The following is a 21,641-nucleotide window of genomic DNA, read 5'->3' as shown; positions in this document are numbered from 1 at the left end:
GCTGCCTGGGAGAGTTGTTGGGGATGGAATGTGCTGCCTGGGAGAGTTGTTGGGGTTTGGAATGTGCTGCCTGGGAGAGTTGTTGGGGTTTGGAATGTGCTGCCTTGGAGAGTTAGAACATAGAACATAGAACAGTACAGCACAGAACAGGCCCTTCGGCCCTCAATGTTGTGCCGAGCCATGATCACCCTACTCAAACCCACATATCCACCCTATACCCCTAACCCAACAACCCCCCCCTTAACCTTACATTTATTAGGACACTACGGGCAATTTAGCATGGCCAATCCACCTAACCCGCACATCTTTGGACTGTGGGAGGAAACCGGAGCACCCGGAGGAAACCCACGCGCACAGGGATGGACGTGCAGACTCCACACAGACAGTGACCCAGCCGGGAATCGAACCTGGGACCCTGGAGCTGTGAAGCATTTATGCTAACCACCATGCTACCCTGCTGCCCCATAGTTGGGGTTTGGAATGTGCTGCCTGGGAGAGTTGTTGGGGTTTGGAATGTGCTGCCTGGGAGAGTTGTTGGGGATGGAATGTGCTGCCTGGGAGAGTTGTTGGGGATGGAATGCGCTGCCTGAGAGAGTTGTTGGTGTTTGGAATGTGCTGCCTGGGAGAGTTGTTGGGGTTTGGAATGTGCTGCCTGGGAGAGTTGTTGGGGATGGAATGCGCTGCCTGGGAGAGTTGTTGGGGATGGAATGTGCTGCCTGGGAGAGTTGTTGGGGATGGAATGCGCTGCCTGGGAGAGTTGTTGGGGATGGAATGTGCTGCCTGGGAGAGTTGTTGGGGTTTGGAATGTGCTGCCTGGGAGAGTTGTTGGGGTTTGGAATGTGCTGCCTGGGAGAGTTGTTGGGGTTTGGAATGTGCTGCCTGGGAGAGTTGTTGGGGATGGAATGTGCTGCCTGGGAGAGTTGTTGGGGTTTGGAATGTGCTGCCTGGGAGAGTTGTTGGGGTTTGGAATGTGCTGCCTGGGAGAGTTGTTGGGGTTTGGAATGTGCTGCCTGTGAGAGTTGTTGGGGTTTGGAATGTGCTGCCTGGGAGAGTTGTTGGGGATGGAATGCGCTGCCTGGGAGAGTTGTTGGGGATGGAATGTGCTGCCTGGGAGAGTTGTTGGGGATGGAATGTGCTGCCTGGGAGAGTTGTTGGGGTTTGGAATGTGCTGCCTGGGAGAGTTGTTGGGGTTTGGAATGTGCTGCCAGGGAGAGTTGTTGGGGTTTGGAATGTGCTGCCTGGGAGAGTTGTTGGGGTTTGGAATGTGCTGCCTGGGAGAGTTGTTGGGGATGGAATGTGCTGCCTGGCAGAGTTGTTGGGGATGGAATGTGCTGCCTGGGAGAGTTGTTGGGGATGGAATGTGCTGCCTGGGAGAGTTGTTGGGGATGGAATGTGCTGCCTGGGAGAGTTGTTGGGGATGGAATGCGCTGCCTGGGAGAGTTGTTGGGGTTTGGAATGTGCTGCCTGGGAGAGTTGTTGGGGTTTGGAATGTGCTGCCTGGGAGGGTTGTTGGGGATGGAATGTGCTGCCTGGGAGAGTTGTTGGGGTTTGGAATGTGCTGCCTGGGAGAGTTGTTGGAGATGGAATGTGCTGCCTGGGAGAGTTGTTGGGGTTTGGAATGTGCTGCCTGGGAGAGATGTTGGGGTTTGGAATGTGCTGCCTGGGAGAGTTGTTGGGGTTTGGAATGTGCTGCCTGGGAGAGTTGTTGGGGTTTGGAATGTGCTGCCTGGGAGAGTTGTTGGGGATGGAATGTGCTGCCTGGGAGAGTTGTTGGGGATGGAATGTGCTGCCTGGGAGAGTTGTTGGGGGTTGGAATGCGCTGCCTGGGGGAGTTGTTGGGGTTTGGAATGTGCTGCCTGGGAGAGTTGTTGGGGATGGAATGTGCTGCCTGGGAGAGTTGTTGGGGATGGAATGTGCTGCCTGGGAGAGTTGTTGGGTTTGGAATGTGCTGCCTGGGAGAGTTGTTGGGGATGGAATGTGCTGCCTGGGAGAGTTGTTGGGGTTTGGAATGTGCTGCCTGGGAGAGTTGTTGGGGATGGAATGTGCTGCCTGGCAGAGTTGTTGGGGATGGAATGTGCTGCCTGGGAGAGTTGTTGGGGGTTGGAATGCGCTGCCTGGGGGAGTTGTTGGGGTTTGGAATGTGCTGCCTGGGAGAGTTGTTGGGGGTTGGAATGCGCTGCCTGGGGGAGTTGTTGGGGTTTGGAATGTGCTGCCTGGGAGAGTTGTTGGGGATGGAATGTGCTGCCTGGGAGAGTTGTTGGGGTTTGGAATGTGCTGCCTGGGAGAGTTGTTGGGGTTTGGAATGTGCTGCCTGGGAGAGTTGTTGGGGTTTGGAATGTGCTGCCTGGGAGAGTTGTTGGGGTTTGGAATGTGCTGCCTGGGAGAGTTGTTGGGGATGGAATGTGCTGCCTGGGAGAGTTGTTGGGGATGGAATGTGCTGCCTGGGAGAGTTGTTGGGGATGGAATGTGCTGCCTGGCAGAGTTGTTGGGGATGGAATGTGCTGCCTGGGAGAGTTGTTGGGGATGGAATGCGCTGCCTGGGAGAGTTGTTGGGGATGGAATGTGCTGCCTGGGAGAGTTGTTGGGGTTTGGAATGCGCTGCCTGGGAGAGTTGTTGGGGTTTGGAATGTGATGTCTGGGAGAGTTGTTGGGGATGGAATGTGCTGCCTGGGAGAGTTGTTGGGGATGGAATGTGCTGCCTGGGAGAGTTGTTGGGGATGGAATGCGCTGCCTGGGATAGTTGTTGGGGATGGAATGTGCTGCCTGGGAGAGTTGTTGGTGTTTGGAATGTGCTGTCTGGGAGAGTTGTTGGGGTTTGGAATGTGCTGTCTGGGAGAGTTGTTGGGGTTTGGAATGTGCTGCCTGGGAGAGTTGTTGGGGTTTGGAATGTGCTGTCTGGGAGAGTTGTTGGGGATGGAATGTGCTGCCTGAGAGAGTTGTTGGGGTTTGGAATGTGCTGCCTAGGAGAGTTGTTGGGGTTTGGAATGTGCTGCCTGGGAGAGTTGTTGGGGTTTGGAATGTGCTGCCTGGGAGAGTTGTTGGGGATGGAATGTGGTGCCTGGGAGAGTTGTTGGGGTTTGGAATGTGCTGCCTGGGAGAGTTGTTGGGGTTTGGAATGTGCTGCCTGGGAGAGTTGTTGGGGATGGAATGTGCTGCCTGGGAGAGTTGTTGGGGTTTGGAATGTGCTGCCTGGGAGAGTTGTTGGGGTTTGGAATGCGCTGCCTGGGAGAGTTGTTGGGGTTTGGAATGTGCTGCCTGGGAGAGTTGTTGGGGATGGAATGTGCTGCCTGGGAGAGTTGTTGGGGTTTGGAATGTGCTGCCTGGGAGAGTTGTTGGGGATGGAATGTGCTGCCTGGGAGAGTTGTTGGGGTTTGGAATGTGCTGCCTGGGAGAGTTGTTGGGGTTTGGAATGTGCTGCCTGGGAGAGTTGTTGGCGTTTGGAATGTGCTGCCTGGGAGAGTTGTTGGGGTTTGGAATGTGCTGCCTGGGAGAGTTGTTGGGGATGGAATGTGCTGCCTGGGAGAGTTGTTGGGGTTTGGAATGTGCTGCCTGGGAGAGTTGTTGGGGATGGAATGTGCTGCCTGGGAGAGTTGTTGGGGATGGAATGTGCTGCCTGGGAGAGTTGTTGGGGATGGAATGTGCTGCCTGGGAGAGTTGTTGGGGATGGAATGCGCTGCGTGGGAGAGTTGTTGGGGATGGAATGTGCTGCCTGGGAGAGTTGTTGGGGTTTGGAATGCGCTGCCTGGGAGAGTTGTTGGGGTTTGGAATGTGCTGCCTGGGAGAGTTGTTGGGGTTTGGAATGTGCTGCCTGGGAGAGTTGTTGGGGATGGAATGTGCTGATGGGAGAGCGGTGGAGGTGGATTCCATAGGAGGTTTCAAAAGAGAGCTGGATACATATTTGAAAGTGATGAATTTAGAGGGTTACGGAGATAGGGCTGGAGAATGAGAGTAGCTGGGAATGCGACGAACTGGGAATGGGACTAGCTGGGAATGGGACTAGCTGGGAATGGGACGAGCTGGGAATGGGACGAGCTTGGAATTGGACGAGCTGGGATGGGACTAGCTGGGTTGGGACGAGCTGGGAATGGAACTAGCTGGGAATGGGATGAGCTGGGAATTGGACTAGCTGGGAATGGGACTAGCTGGGAATTGGATGAGCTGGGAATTGGACGAGCTGGGAATGGGACTAGCTGGGAATGGGACGAGTTGGGAATTGGACGAGCTGGGAATGGGACGAGCTGGGAATGGGACTAGCTGGGAATGGGACTAGCTGGGAATTGGACTAGCTGGGAATGGGATGAGCTGGGAATTGGACGAGCTAGGATGGGACGAGCTGGGAATGGGATGAGCTGGGAATGGGACGAGCTGGGAATGGGACTAGCTGGGAATGGGACGAGCTGGGAATGGGACTAGCTGGGAATGGGTCCAGCTGGGAATTGGACGAGCTGGGAATGGGAAGAGCTGGGAATGGGACGAGCTGGGAATGGGACGAGCTGGGAATCGGACGAGCTGGGAATGGGACGAGCTGGGAATGGGACTAGCTGGGAATGGGACGAGCTGGGAATGGGACGAGCTGGGAATGGGACGAGCTTGGAATTGGACTAGCTGGGAATGGGACTAGCTGGGATGTGACTAGCTGGGAATGGGACGAGCTGGGAATGGGATGAGTTGGGAATGGGATGAGCTGGGAATTGGACGAGCTGGGAACGGGATGAGTTGGGAATGGGACGAGCTGGGAATGGGACTAGCTGGGAATGGGACGAGCTGGGAATGGGACGGGCTGGGAATGGGACGAGCTGGGAATGGGACTAGCTGGGAATGGGACGAGCTGGGAATGGGATGAGTTGGGAATGGGACGAGCTGGGAATGGGACGAGCTGGGGATGGGACTAGCTGGGAATGGGATGAGCTGGGAATTGGACTAGCTGGGAATGGGACTAGCTGGGAATGGAACTAGCTGGGAATTGGATGAGCTGGGAATTGGACGAGCTGGGAATGGGACGAGCTGGGATGTGACTAGCTGGGAATGGGACTAGCTAGGAATGGGATGAGTTGGGAATGGGATGAGTTGGGAATGGGACAAGCTGGGAATTGGACGAGCTGGGAACGGGACTAGCTGGGAATTGGACGAGCTGGGAATTGGACGAGCTGGGAATGGGACGAGCTGGGAATGAGACGAGCTGGAAATGGGACGAGCTGGGAATGGGACGAGCTGGGAATGGGACTAGCTGGGAATCGGATGAGCTGGGAATGGGACGAGCTGGGAATGGGACTAGCTGGGAATGGGATGAGTTGGGAATGGGACGAGCTGGGAATGGGACGGGCTGGGAATGGGACTAGCTGGGAATGGGACGAGCTGGGAATGGGACGAGCTGGGAATGGGACGAGCTGGGAATGGGACTAGCTGGGAATGGGACGAGCTGGAAATGGGACGAGCTGGGAATGGGACTAGCTGGGAATGGGTCCAGCTGGGAATGGGACGAGCTGGGAATGGGACGAGCTGGGAATGGGACGAGCTGGGAATGGGACTAGCTGGGAATGGGACTAGCTGGGAATGGGACTGGCTGGGAATGGGACTGGCTGGGAATGGGACTAGCTGGGAATGGGACGAGCTGGGAATGGGACTAGCTGGGAATGAGACTAGCTGGGAATCGGACTAGTTGGGAATCGGACGGGCTGGGAATGGGACTAGCTGGGAATGGGACGAGCTGGGAATGGGACTAGCTGGGAATGAGACTAGCTGGGAATCGGACTAGTTGGGAATCGGACGGGCTGGGAATGGGACTAGCTGGGAATCGGACGAGCTGGGAATCGGACGAGCTGGGAATCGGACGAGCTGGGAATGGGACTGGCTGGGATGGGACTAGCTGGGAATGGGACTAGCTGGGAATGGGACTAGCTGGGAATGGGACGAGCTGGAAATGGGACGAGCTGGGAATGGGACTAGCTGGGAATGGGACTGGCTGGGAATGGGACTGGCTGGGAATGGGACTGGCTGGGAATGGGACTAGCTGGGAATGGGACTAGCTGGATTGCTCTTTTGGGAGCCGGTGCTGACACGATGGGCCGAATGGCCTCCTGTGCTGTAAATAACAAGAAAACAAATAAACCCCCAAACTGCAGTGATATTGTTGGGAATGGCATTAAACAGGAAATTAGAGACGCATGTGAGAAAAGAATATCTGTGATTATGGGTGATATTAATCTGCATAGAGATTGGGAAAATCAAATTAGTCACAGTACCGTAGTGGATGAATTCCTGGAGTGTGTACAGAATGGTTTTCTGGATCAATGTGTTGAGGAACCAATTAGAGAGCAGGCCATCCTAGCCTGGATACAGTCCAATCAGATCGGAGTGATTGGCAATCTCGTTATTCGAAAACCCCTTGGGGATGAGTGACCAAAAGGAGATGATTCTGAGGCTCGGCCTCCACTCTATCGTGTTTATAAGAATGAGGGGAGATCTAATTGAGGTGTACAAGATGCTCAAAGGTCTGGATAAAGTAGACGTGGAGCGGATGCTCCCTCTTGTAGGTCATTCTAGAACCAGAGGTCACAGGTTCAGGATAAGAGGTAGCAAATTTAAAACAGATTTGAGGAGAAACTATTTCTCCCAAAGAACAAAGAAAATTACAGCACAGGAACAGGCCCTTCGGCCCTCCCAGCCTGCGCCGATCCAGATCCTTTATCTAAACCTGTCTCCTATTTTCCAAGGATCTACTTCACTCTGTTCCCCACCCGTTCATATATCTGTCTAGATGCCTCTTAAATGATGCTATCGTGCCCGCCTCTACCACCTCCGCTGGTAAAGCATTCCAGGCACCCACCACCCTCTGCGTAAAAACCTTTCCACGCACATCTCCCTTAAACTTTCCCCCTCTCACCTTGAAAAGGGTTGTGAATCTGTGGAATTCGCTACCCCAGAGTGTGGTGGATGCTGGGACAGTGAGTAAATTTAAGGAGTTAGACAGATTTTTAATTGGTAATGGGTTGAAGGGTTATAGAGAACGGGCAGGGCGGTGGAGTTCAGGCCAGGATAGTATCAGTCATGGTCACATTGATCGGTGGAGTGGACCCAATGGGTCAGATGGCCTAATTCTGCTCCTATATCCCATGAACTAGGGTCCTGAATCTTAATAAAGGAAAATACGATGATATGAGGCATGTTTTGGGTCTAATGGATTGGGAAGTGTTACGTAAAGGGATGACAGTGGATAGGCAATGGCAAATATTCAAGGAGCATCTGCAACAATTGTTCATTCCTGTCTGGTACAAAAGTAAAATGGGAAAGGTGGCCAATCCATGGCTGACCAGGGAAATTAGGGATAGTATTCGATCCAAGAAGAAGCAATTGGCCAAGAAAACAACTGGTCTGAGGATTTGGAGCTGCTTAGAATTCAGAGGAGGATCAAGGGATTGATTAACAAAGGGGAAAATAGAGTACGAGAGTAAGCTGGGATGGCACAGCGGCACAGTGGTTAGCACGGCTGCCTCACAGCGCCAGGGACCCGGGTTCGATTCCGGATTGGGTCACTGTCTGTGCGGAGTCTGCACGTTCTCCCCGTGTCTGCGTGGGTTTCCTCCGGGTGCTCCGGTTTCCTCCCACAGTCCAAAGATGTGCAGATCCAGTTCCAGTTCCTGTTCCAGTTCCCATTCCAGTTCCAGTTCCTGCTCCAGATCCAGTTCCTGCTCCAGTTCCTGTTCCTGCTCCAGTTCCAGTTCCTGTTCTCGTTCCTGTTCCAGTTCCAGTTCCTGCTCCAGATCCAGTTCCTGCTCCAGTTCCTGTTCCAGTTCCTGCTCCAGTTCCCATTCCAGATCCAGTTCCTGCTCCAGTTCCTGTTCCAGTTCCTGCTCCAGTTCCTGTTCCTGCTCCAGTTCCTGTTCCAGTTCCTGCTCCAGTTCCTGTTCCTGCTCTAGTTCCAGTTCCCATTTCCATTCCAGTTTCTGTTCCTGTTCCAGCTCCAGTTTCTGCTCTCATTCCAGTTCCCATTCCAGTTCCAGTTCCTGCTCCAGTTCCAGTTTACATTACAGTTCCTGCTCCAGTTCCAGTTCCTGCTCCAGTTCCAGTTTACATTCCAGTTCCTGTTCCAGTTCCAGCTCCAGTTCCAGTTCCAGCTCCAGTTCCTGCTCCAGTTCACATTCCAGTTCCAGTTCCTGCTCCAGTTCCAGTTCCTGCTCCAGTTCCAGTTCCTGCTCCAGTTCCAGTTTACATTCCAGTTCCTGTTCCAGTTCCTGCTCCAGTTCCTGCTCCAGTTCCTGTTCTAGATCCTGTTCATGTTCCTGCTCCAGTTCCTGCTCCAGTTCCTGTTCCAGTTCCCATTCCAGTTCTAGTTCCAGCTCCAGTTGCTGTTCCTGCTCCAGTTCCTGTTCCTGTTCCAGTTCCAATTCCTGCTCCATTTCCAGTTCCTGCTCCAGTTCCAATTCCTGCTCCAGTCCAGTTCCTGTTCCTGCTCCAGTTCCTGCTCCAGTTCCAATTCCTGCTCCAGTTCCAGTTCCACTACCTGCTCCAGTTCCTGATCCTGTTCCAGTTCCTGCTCCAGTTCCTGTTCTAGTTCTAATTCCTGCTCCAGTTCCCATTCCATTTCCTGCTCCTGTTTCAGTTCCAGTTCCTGCTCCAGTTCCAATTCCTGCTCCAGATCCAGTTCCTGCTCCAGTTCCAATTCCTGCTCCAGTTCCAGTTCCTGTTCTAGTGCCAGTTCCTGCTCCTGTTCCAGTTCCTCTTTTCAGGGTAAAGCGGTTGATGTGGTGTATATGGATTTCAGTAAGGCGTTTAGAACATAGAACATAGAACGATACAGCGCAGTACAGGCCCTTCGGCCCTCGATGTTGCACCGACATGGAAAAAATCTAAAGGCCATCTAACCTACACTATGCCCTTATCATCCATATGCTTATCCAATAAATTTTTTAAAGCCCTCAATGTTGGCGAGTTCACTACTGTTGCAGGTAGGGCATTCCACGGCCTCACCACTCTTTACGTAAAAAACCCACCTCTGACCTCTGTCCTATATCTATTACCCCTCAATTTAAGGCTATGTCCCCTCGTGCTAGCCACCTCCATCCGCGGGAGAAGGCTCTCGCTGTCCACCCTATCTAACCCTCTGATCATTTTGTATGCCTCTATTAAGTCACCTCTTAACCTTCTTCTCTCTAACGAAAACAACCTCAAGTCCATCAGCCTTTCCTCATAAGATTTTCCCTCCATACCAGGCAACATCCTGGTAAATCTCCTCTGCACCCGTTCCAAAGCTTCCACGTCCTTCCTATAATGAGGCGACCAGAACTGTACGCAATACTCCAAATGCGGCCGTACTAGAGTTTTGTACAACTGCAACATGACCTCATGGCTCCGGAACTCAATCCCTCTACCAATAAAGGCCAACACACCATAGGCCTTCTTCACAACCCTATCAACCTGGGTGGCAACTTTCAGGGATCTATGTACATGGACACCGAGATCCCTCTGCTCATCCACACTACCAAGAATTTTACCATTAGCCAAATATTCCGCATTCCTGTTATTCTTTCCAAAGTGAATCACCTCTCACTTCTCCACATTAAACTCCATTTGCCACCTCTCAGCCCAGCTCTGCAGCTTATCTATGTCCCTTTGTAACCTGCAACATCCTTCCGCACTGTCTACAACTCCACCGACTTTAGTGTCATCTGCAAATTTACTCACCCATCCTTCTGCGCCCTCCTCTAGGTCATTTATAAAAATGACAAACAGCAACGGCCCCAGAACAGATCCTTGTGGTACGCCACTCGTAACTGAACTTCATTCTGAACATTTCCCATCAACTACCACTCTCTGTCTTCTTTCAACTAGCCAATTTCTGATCCACATCTCTAAATCGCCCTCAATCCCCAGCCTCCGTATTTTCTGCAATAGCCGACCGTGGGGAACCTTATCAAACGCTTTACTGAAATCCATATACACCACATCAACTGCTCTACCCTCGTCTACCTGTTCAGTCACCTTCTCAAAGAACTCAATAAGGTTTGTGAGGCATGACCTACCCTTCACAAAACCATGCTGACTGTCCCTAATCATATTATTCCTATCTAGATGATTATAAATCGTATCTTTTATAATCCTCTCCAAGACTTTACCCACCACAGACGTTAGGCTCACCGGCCTATAGTTACCGGGATTATCTCTACTCCCCTTCTTGAACAAAGGGACCACATTTGCTATCCTCCAGTCCTCTGGCACTATTCCTGTAGCCAATGATGACCTAAAAATCAAAGCCAAAGGCTCAGCAATCTCTTCCCTGGCTTCCCAGAGAATCCTAGGATAAATCCCATCCGGCCCCGGGGACTTATCTATTTTCACCTTGTCCAGAATTGCCAACACTTCTTCCCTACGCACCTCAATGCCATCTATTCTAATAGCCTGGGTCTCAGCATTCTCCTCCACAATATTATCTTTTTCTTGAGTGAATACTGACGAAAAGTATTCATTTAGTATCTCGCTTATCTCCTCAGCCTCCACACACAACTTCCCACCACTGTCCTTGACTGGCCCTACTCTTACCCTAGTCATTCTTTTATTCCTGACATACCTATAGAAAGCTTTTGGGTTTTCCTTGATCCTACCTGCCAAAGACTTCTCATGTCCCCTCCTTGCTCGTCTCAGCTCTCTCTTTAGATCCTTCCTCGCTTCCTTGTAACTATCAAGCGCCCCAACTGAAACTTCACGCCTCATCTTCACATAGGCCTCCTTCTTCCCCTTAACAAGAGGTTCCACTTCTTTGGTAAACCGCGGTTCCCTCGCTCGACCCCTTCCTCCCTGCCTGACTAGTACGTACTTATCAAGAACATGCAATAGCTGTTCCTTGAACAAGCTCCACATATCCAGTGTGCCCAACCCTTGCAGCCTACTTCGCCAACCAACACATCCTAAGTCATGTCTAATGGCATCATAATTGCCCTTCCCCCAGCTATAACTCTTGCCCTGCGGGGTATACTTATCCCTTTCCATCACTAACGTAAAGGTCACCGAATTGTGGTCACTGTTTCCAAAGTGCTCACCTACCTCCAGATCTAACACCTGGCCTGGTTCATTACCCAAAACCAAATCCAATGTGGCCTCGCCTCTTGTTGGCCTGTCAACATATTGTGTCAGGAAACCCTCCTGCATACATTGTACAAAGAACGACCCATCTAATGTATTCTAACTATATCTTTTCCAGTCAATATTTGGAAAGTTAAAGTCTCCCATAACAACTACCCTGTTACTTTCGCTCTTTTCCAGAATCATCTTCGCCATCCTTTCCTCTACATCCCTAGAACTATTAGGTGGCCTATAGAAAACTCCCATCAGGGTGACCTCTCCTTTCCTGTTTCTAACCTCAGCCCATACTACCTCAGAAGAAGAGTCCCCATCTAGCATCCTTTCTGCCACCGTAATACTGTCCTTGACGAGCAGCGCCACACCTCCCCCTCTTTTGCCCCTTCTCTGAGCTTACTAAAACACCTAAACCCCGGAACCTGCAACAACCATTCCTGTCCCTGCTCTATCCATGTCTCTGAAATGTCCACAACATCGAAGTCCCAGGTACCAACCCATGCTGCCAGTTCCCCTACCTTATTTCGTATACTCCTGGCATTGAAGTAGACACACTTCAAACCACCTACCTGAACACTGGCACCCTCCTGCGAAGTCAAATCTGTGCTCCTGACCTCTATACTCTCAATCTCCCGTACCCCAAAACTACAATCCAGGTTCCCATGCCCCTGCTGAATTAGTTTAAACCCCCTCAAAGAGCACTAACAAATCTCCCCCCCAGGATATTGGTGCCCCTCAGGTTCAGATGTAGACCATCCTGTCTATAGAGGTCCCACCTTCCCCAGAAAGAGCCCCAGTTATCCAGAAATCTGAATCCCTCCCGCCTGCACCATCCCTGTAGCCACGTGTTTAATTGCTCTCTCTCCCTATTCCTCATCTCACTATCACGTGGCACGGGCAACAACCCAGAGATAACAACTCTGTTTGTTCTCGCTCTGAGCTTCCATCCTAGCTCCCTAAAGGCCTGCCTGACATCCTTGTCCCCTTTCCTACCTATGTCGTTAGTGCCAATGTGGACTACGACTTGGGGCTGCTCCCCCTACCCCTTAAGGACCCGGAAAACACGATCCGAGACATCGCGTACCCTTGCACCTGGGAGGCAACATACCAAACGTGAGTCTCTCTCGCTCCCACAAAATCTCCTATCTGTGCCCCTGACTATTGAGTCCCCAATTACTAATGTTCTACTCCTTTCCCCCCTTCCCTTCTGAGCAACAGGGACAGACTCCGTGCCAGAGGCCCGTACCCCATGGCTTACCCCTGGTAAGTCATCCCCCCCACAAGTATCCAAAACGGTATACTTGTTACTCAGGGGAACGACCGCAGGGGATCCCTGTACTGACTGCTTCTTCCCAGTCCCTCTTACAGTTACCCATCTATCTCCAGTCTTTGGTGTAACTACTTCCCTGAAGCTCCTATCTATGACCCCCTCTGCCTCCCGAATGATCCGAAGTTCATCCAGCTCAAGCTCCAGGTCCCTAACACGGTTTTTGAGGAGCTGGAATTGGGTGCACTTCCCACAGATGAAATCAGCAGGGACACTGACGGCGTCCCTCACCTCAAACATTCTGCAGGAGGAGCATTGTACTGCCTTCCCTGACATCACCTCTAGATTTCTAAAAAAAACAAGAAAAAGAAAAAGAAAGGAAGAGCTTACCTGATATTACCTCAAACCCTGCTCCCGCTGAAAGGTAAGCAAATTTAAAGACACTCACTCACCTTCACGACAGGCCCCTGCTCCCGTTTGATAAGGTTCCCCACGGTAGGCTATTGCAGAAAATAAGGAAGTATGGGATTGAAGGTGATTTAGCGGTTTGGATCAGTAATTGGCTAGCTGAAAGAAGACAGAGGGTGGTGGTTGATGGGAAATGTTCATCCTGGAGTTCAGTTACTAGTGGTGTACCGCAAGGATCTGTTTTGGGGCCACTGCTGTTTGTCATTTTTATAAATGACCTGGAAGAGGGTGTAGAAGGATGGGTTAGTAAATTTGCAGATGACACGAAGGTCGGTGGAGTTGTGGATAGTGCTGAAGGATGTTATAGGATACAGAGGGACATAGATAAGCTGCAGAGCTGGGCTGAGAGGTGGCAGATGGAGTTTAATGCGGAAAAGTGTGAGGTGGTTCACTTTGGAAGGAGTAACAGGAATGCAGAGTACTGGGCTAATGGCAAGAATCTTGGTAGTGTAGATGAACAGAGAGATCTCGGCATCCAGGTACATACATCCCTGAAAGTTGCCACCCAGGTTAATAGGGCTGTTAAGAAGGCATATGGTGTGCTAGCCTTTATCAGTAGGGGGATTGAGTTTCGGAGCCACAAGGTCATGCTGCAGCTGTACATAACTCTGGTGCGGCCGCACCTGGAGTACTGCGTGCAGTTCTGGTCACCACATTATAGGAAGGATGTGGAAGCTTTGGAAAGGGTTCAGAGGAGATTTACTAGGATGTTGCCTGGTATGGAGGGAAGGTCTTACGAGGAAAGGCTCAGGGACTTGAGGTTGTTTTCGTTAGAGAGGAGAAGGCTGAGAGGTGACTTAATAGAGACATATAAGATAGTCAGAGGGTTAGATAGGGTGGCCAGTGAGAGTCTTTTTCCTTGGATGGTGATGACCAACACGAGGGGACATAGCTTTAAATTGAGGGGTGATAGATATTGGACAGATGTCAGAGGCAGTTTCTTTACTCAGAGAGTAGTAGGGGTGTGGAACGCCCTGCCTGCAATAGTAGTAGACTCGCCAACTTTAAGGGCATTTAAGTGGTCACTGGATAGACATATGGATGACAATGGAATAGTGTAGGTCAGATAGGCTTCAGATGGTTTCACAGGTCGGCGCAACATCGAGGGCCGAAGGGCCCGTACTGCGCTGTAGTGTTCTATGTTCTATGTTCTCTTCTAGATCCAGTTCCTAGTTCCAGTTCCTGCTCCAGTTCCCATTCCAGTTCCTGCTCCTGTTCTAGATTCAGTTCCTGTTCCAACTCCAATTCCTGCTCCAGTTCCAGTTCCAGTTCTAGTTCCCATTCCAATTCCAGTTCCAGTAACAGATTCCTTACATTAAATCCCCAACAATGTTTTAAATCCCATCACATTGGAACAGAGGGAATTAACTTCCTCGATTACTGATCAGAATCTGTAATGATAGTTATTAATTATTCCACCTAAAAATACTGTAGTGGAGATTTAGTATTTTGGAATAACTATATTTAGAATATGATAAAGAGTTTAAATCCTGTGGGTATGAACAGCTGGGTTTACACTCTGGGTTTGCACAAGCCTCTATCTTCACTCAGTACCGTGCCACCTGTTACCTGCTTCTTCCTCAAGTTAGTAATCTGCTGTTCAGTCCTGCCGATCTCCCTGTCCACACGGTCCATACTCTGAATTAGTTCCTCCTTCGATACACCAGTGGACAGTATATCCACCTCCAGATCACCTTGATGTGACAATGATGCAGATGGAGCTTTAACTCTGCGGGAGACACAGCGTTCCTGTAAAGGACAGAGGACAAATACTCAGGCCGGACCAAAGGGACAAAAGCAGAAACAATACAACTGTTTTCCTTCATCTTCTCCCGTAACTACGACAAAACATGGGGTTTTGGTGAAACTCAATAACCTGTGTCCCTGAATTATTGAATTAAACACCCATCCTTCATTAACCCCCCATTCTGTAATAACCCCCCATTCTGTAATAACCCCCCATTCTGTAATAACCCCCCATTCTGTAATAATCCCCATTCTGTAATAACCCCCCATTCTGTAATAACCCCCCATTCTGTAATAACCCCCCATTCTGTAATAACCCCCATTCTGTAATAACCCCCATTCTGTAATAACCCCCATTCTGTAATAACCCCCCATTCTGTAATAACCCCCCATTCTGTAATAACCCCCCATTCTGTAATAATCCCCATTCTGTAATAACCCCCCATTCTGTAATAATCCCCATTCTGTAATAACCCCCCCATTCTGTAATAACCCCCATTCTGTAATAACCCCCCATTCTGTAATAACCCCCATTCTGTAATAACCCCCCCATTCTGTAATAACCCCCATTCTGTAATAACCCCCCATTCTGTAATAACCCCCCATTCTGTAATAACCCCATTCTGTAATAACCCCCCCCATTCTGTAATAACCCCCATTCTGTAATAACCCCCATTCTGTAATAACCCCCCATTCTGTAATAACCCCCCATTCTGTAATAACCCCCATTCTGTAATAACCCCCCCCATTCTGTAATAACCCCCATTCTGTAATAACCCCCATTCTGTAATAACCCCCATTCTGTAATAACCCCCATTCTGTAATAACCCCCATTCTGTAATAAACCCCAATCTGTAATAACCGCCCCCCCATTCTGTAATAACCCCCATTCTGTAATAACCCCCATTCTGTAATAACCCCATTCTGTAATACACCTCAATCTGTAATAACCCCCCCATTCTGTAATAACCCGCATTCTGTAATAACCCCAATCTGTAATAACCACAAATTATGTAATAATCCCCATTCTGTAATAACCCACATTCTGTAATAACCCCCCCATTCTGTAATAACCCCCATTCTGTAATAAACCCAAATTCTGTAATAACCCCCATTCTGTAATAACCCACATTCTGTAATAAACCCCAGTCTGTAATAACCCCAAATTCTGTAATAACCCCCATTCTGTAATAACCCCCATTCTGTAATAACCCTCATTCTGTAATAACCCCCCATTCTGTAATAACCCACATTCTGTAATAACCCCCCATTCTGTAATAACCCACATTCTGTAATAACCCACATTCTGTAATAACCCCCCATTCGGTAATAACCCCCCCCCATTCTGTAATAATCCCCATTCTGTAATAACCCCCATTCTGTAATAAACCCCAGTCTGTAATAACCCCAAATTCTGTAATAATCCCCATTCTGTAATAACCCCCATTCTGTAATAAACCCCAGTCTGTAATAACCCCAAATTCTGTAATAACCCCCATTCTGTAATAACCCCCATTCTGTAATAACCCTCATTCTGTAATAACCCACATTCTGTAATAACCCCCATTCTGTAATAACCCCCCATTCTGTAATAACCACCCCATTCTGTAATAACCCCCCCATTCTGTAATAACCCCCCCATTCTGTAATAACCCTCATTCTGTAACAACCCCCCCATTCTGTAATAACCCCATTCTGTAATAACCCCCCATTCTGTAATAACCCCCATTCTGTAATAACCCCCCCATTCTGTAATAACGCCCATTCTGTAATAACCCCCCCCATTCTGTAACAACCCACATTCTGTAATAACCCCCATTCTGTAATAACCCCCATTCTGTAATAACCCCCATTCTGTAATAACCCCCCATTCTGTAATAACCCCCCCATTCTGTAATAACCCCATTCTGTAATAACCCCCCCATTCTGTAATAACCCCCATTCTGTAATAACCCCCCATTCTGTAATAACCCCCATTCTGTAATAACCCCCCCCCCATTCTGTAACAACCCACATTCTGTAACAACCCACATTCTGTAATAACCCACATTCTGTAATAACCCACATTCTGTAATAACCCCATTCTGTAATAACCCCCCATTCTGTAATAACCCCAAATTCTGTAACAACCTCCATTCTGTAATAACCCCCATTCTGTAATAACCCCCATTCTGTAATAACCCCCCATTCTGTAATAACCCCCTTTCTGTAATAACCCTCATTCTGTAATAACCCCCCATTCTGTAATAACCCCCATTCTGTAATAACCCCCCATTCTGTAATAACCCCCTTTCTGTAATAACCCTCATTCTGTAATAACCCCCATTCTGTAATAACCCCCATTCTGTAATAACCCCCCCATTCTGTAATAACCCTCATTCTGTAATAACCCCATTCTGTAATAATCCCCCATTCTATAATAACCCTCATTCTGTAATAACCCCCATTCTGTAATAACCCCCCCATTCTGTACTAACCCCCCCATTCTGTAATAACCCCCATTCTGTAATATCCCCCATTCTGTAATAACCCCATTCTGTAATAACCCCCCATTCTGTAATAACCCCTATTCTGTAATAACCTTCATTCTGTAATAACCCCCCCATTCTGTAATAACCCCATTCTGTAATAACCCACCCATTCTGTAATAATCCCCATTCTGTAATAACCCTCATTCTGTAATAACCCCCATTCTGTAATAACCCTCATTCTGTAATAACCCCATTCTGTAATAACCCCATTCTGTAATAACCCCATTCTGTTATAACCCCCATTCTGTACAAACCCTTATTCTGTAATAACCCCCATTCTGTAATAATCCCCATTCTGTAATAACCCCCATTCTGTAATAACCCACATTCTGTAATAACCCACATGCTGTAATATAGAACATAGAACATAGAACACTACAGCGCAGTACGGGCCCTTCGGCCCTCGATGTTGCGCCGACCTGTGAAACCATCTGAAGCCTATCTGACCTACACTATTCCATTTTCATCCATATGTCTATCCAGTGACCACTTAAATGCCCTTAAAGTTGGCGAGTCTACTACTGTTGCAGGCTGGGCGTTCCACACCCCTACTACTCTCTGAGTAATGAAACTGCCTCTGACATCTGTCCTATACCTATCACCCCTCAATTTAAAGCTATGTCCCTTCGTGTTGGTCATCACCATCCGAGGAAAAAGACTCTCACTGTCCACCCTATCTAACCCTCTGACTATCTTATATGTCTCTATTAAGTCACCTCTCAGCCTTCTCCTCTCTAACGAAAACAACCTCAAGTCCCTGAGCCTTTCCTCGTAAGACCTTCCCTCCATACCAGGCAACATCCTAGTAAATCTCCTCTGAACCCTTTCCAAAGCTTCCACATCCTTCCTATAATGTGGTGACCAGAACTGCACGCAGTACTCCAGGTGCGGCCGCACCAGAGTTATGTACAGCTGCAGCATGACCTTGTGGCTCCGAAACTCAATCCCCCTGCTGATAAAGGCTAGCACACCATATGCCTTCTTAACAGCCCTATTAACCTGGGTGGCAACTTTCAGGGATTTATGTACCTGGATGCCGAGATCTCTCTGTTCATCTACACTACCAAGAATCTTGCCATTAGCCCAGTACTCTGCATTCCTGTTACTCCTTCCAAAGTGAACCACCTCACACTTTTCCGCATTAAACTCCATCTGCCACCTCTCAGCCCAGCTCTGCAGCTTATCTATGTCCCTCTGTATCCTATAACATCCTTCAGCACTATCCACAACTCCACCAACCTTCGTGTCATCTGCAAATTTACTAACCCATCCTTCTACACCCTCTTCCAGGTCATTTATAAAAATGACAAACAGCAGTGGCCCCAAAACAGATCCTTGCGGTACACCACTAGTAACTGAACTCCAGGATGAACATTTCCCATCAACCAACACCCTCTGTCTTCTTTCAGCTAGCCAATTACTGATCCAAACCGCTAAATCACCTTCAATCCCATACTTCCTTATTTTCTGCAATAGCCTACCGTTGGGAACCTTATCAAACGCCTTACTGAAATCCACATACACCACATCAACCGCTTTACCCTGATCCACCTGTTTGTTCACCTTCTCAAAAAACTCAATAAGGTTTGTGAGGCATGACCTACCCTTCACAAAACGTGTTGACTATCGCTAATCAACTTGTTCTTTTCAAGATGATTATAAACCCTATCTCTTATAACCTTTTCCAACATTTTACCCACAACCGAAGTAAGGCTCACAGGTCTATAGTTACCAGGGTTGTCTCTATTCCCCTTCTTGAACAAGGGGACAACATTTGCTATCCTCCAGTCTTCCGGCACTATTCCTGTCGACAAAGACGACATAAAGATCAAGGACAAAGGCTCTGCAATCTCCTCCCTGGCTTCCCAGAGAATCCTAGGATAAATCCCATCTGGCCCAGGGGACTTATCTATTTTGACATTTTCCAAAATTGCTAACACCTCCTCCTTTTGAACCGCAATTCCATCTAGCCTGGTCGACTGAACCTCAGTGTTCTCCTCGACAACATTGTCTTTCTCCAGTGTAAACACGGACGAAAAATATCCATTTAACACTTCCCCTATCTCCTCTGATTCCACACACAACTTTCCACTACTATCCTTGATTGGCCCTAATCTTACTCTAGTCATTCTTTTGTTCCTGACATACCTATAGAAAGCCTTAGGGTTTTCCTTGATCCTATCCGCCAACGACTTTTCGTGTCCTCTCCTCGCTCTTCTTAACTCTCCCTTTAGGTCCTTCCTGGCTAACTTGTAACTCTCAAGTGCCCTAACTGAGCCTTCATGTCTCATCCTAACATAAGCCTTCTTCTTCCTCTTGACAAGTGCTTCAACTTCCTTAGTAAACCACGGTTCTCTTGCTCGACAACTTCCTCCCTGCCTGACAGGTACATACTTATCAAGGACACGCAGTAGCTGTTCCATGAAAAAGCTCCACATTTCGATTGTACCCATCCCCTGCAGTTTCCTTCCCCATCCTATACATCCTAAATCTTGCCGAATAGCATCATAATTGCCTTTCCCCAGCTATAATCCTTGCCTTGCGGTATATACCTATCCCTGCCCATTGCTAAAGTAAACATAACCGAGTTGTGATCACTATCACCAAAGTGCTCACCTACATCTAAATCTAACACCTGGCCGGGTTCATTACCCAGTACCAAATCCAATGTGGCATCGCCCCTTGTTGGCCTGTCTACATACTGTGTCAGAAAACCCTCCTGCACACACTGCACAAAAACTGACCCATCTATAGTACTCGAACTATAGTATTTCCAGTCAATATTTGGAAAGTTAAAGTCCCCCATAACAACTACCCTGTTACTCTCGCTCCTGTCGAGAATCATTTTTGCAATCCTTTCCTCTACATCTCTGGAACTATTCGGAGGTCTATAGACAACTCCCAACAGGGTGACCTCTCCTCTCCTGTTCCTAATCTCGGCCCATACTACCTCAGTAGACGAGTCCTCAAACATCCTTTCTACCACCGTAATACTTTCCTTGATTAACGATGCCACACCCCCCCCTCTTTTACCATCTTCTCTGTTCTTACAGAAACATCTAAATCCTGGAACCTGCAACAACCATTCCTGTCCCTGCTCTACCCATGTCTCCGAAATCGCCACAACATCGAGATCCCAGGTGCCCCCATTCTGTAATAATCCCCATTCTGTAATAACCCCATTTCTGTAATAACCCCCATTCTGTAATAATCCCCATTCTGTAATACCCCATTCTGTAATAACCCCCATTCTGTAATAATCCCCATTCTGTAATAACCCCCATTCTGTAATAACCCCCCAATCTGTAAAAACCCCATTCTGTACCAGCCCCCATTCTGAAACAACACTCGTTCTGTAAAAACCCCTCATTCTGTAATAATCACCATCCTGTATTGACCCTCATTCTGTAATCATTCTATACCGAGCCCAACACACTCCGCACTGTCCCAGTGAACTTCCTGAGCCCGACACACTCCGCACTGTCCCAGTGAACTTCCTGAGCCCGACACACTCCGCACTGTCCCAGTGAACTTCCTGTACCGAGCCTGACACACTCCGCACTGTCCCAGTGAACTTCCTGAGCCCGACACACTCCGCACTGTCCCAGTGAATATCCTGTACCGAGCCCGACACACTCCGCACTGTCCCAGTGAACTTCCTGTACCGAGCCCGACACACTCCGCACTGTCCCAGTGAACATCCTGTACCGAGCCCGACACACTCCGCACTGTCCCAGTGAACATCCTGTACCGAGCCCGACACACTCCGCACTGTCCCAGTGAATATCCTGTACCGAGCCTGACACACTCCACACTGTCCCAGTGAACTTCCTGTACCGAGCCGGACACACTCCGCACTGTCCCAGTGAATATCCTGTACCGACCCCGACACACTCCGCACTGTCCCAGTAAACTTCCTGAGCCCAACACACTCCGCACTGTCCCAGTGAATATCCTGTACCGAGCCGGACACACTCCGCACTGTCCCAGTGAATATCCTGTACCGACCCCGACACACTCCGCACTGTCCCAGTGAACTTCCTGTACCGAGCCCGACACACTCCGCACTGTCCCAGTGAACATCCTGAGCCCGACACACTCCGCACTGTCCCAGTGAACATCCTGAGCCCAACACACTCCGCACTGTCCCAGTGAACTTCCTGTACCGAGCCCGACACACTCCGCACTGTCCCAGTGAACATCCTGAGCCCGACACACTCCGCACTGTCCCAGTGAACTTCCTGTACCGACCCCGACACATTCCGCACTGTCCCAGTGAACTTCCTGTACCGAGCCCGACACACTCCGCACTGTCCCAGTGAACTTCCTGAGCCCAACACACTCCGCACTGTCCCAGTGAATATCCTGTACCGAGCCCGACACACTCCGCACTGTCCCAGTGAACTTCCTGTACCGAGCCTGACACACTCCGCACTGTCCCAGTGAATATCCTGTACCGAGCCTGACACACTCCGCACTGTCCCAGTGAACTTCCTGAGCCCGACACACTCCGCACTGTCCCAGTGAATATCCTGTACCGACCCCAACACACTCCGCAC

General features: G+C 49.3%; 1 protein-coding gene across 1 annotated transcript in view; it reads right to left on the bottom strand.

Annotated features, from left to right (window-relative positions):
* Positions 1 to 21,641, bottom strand: part of LOC119977119 (nuclear receptor corepressor 2-like) — a 132,841-nt gene that overhangs the window by 90,453 nt on the left and 20,747 nt on the right. The window contains exon 4 of the mRNA XM_038817738.1: positions 14,375 to 14,554. Coding sequence (XP_038673666.1) covers positions 14,375 to 14,554 — 180 coding nt within the window. The remainder of the gene's footprint in view (positions 1 to 14,374; positions 14,555 to 21,641) is intronic.

Source organism: Scyliorhinus canicula, chromosome 1 (genome assembly GCF_902713615.1).
Source record: "Scyliorhinus canicula chromosome 1, sScyCan1.1, whole genome shotgun sequence".
Classification (NCBI taxonomy): domain Eukaryota; kingdom Metazoa; phylum Chordata; class Chondrichthyes; order Carcharhiniformes; family Scyliorhinidae; genus Scyliorhinus; species Scyliorhinus canicula.
The sequence above is the reverse complement of the archived record's forward strand: the minus strand, read 5'-3'. Positions and strand labels throughout refer to the sequence as shown.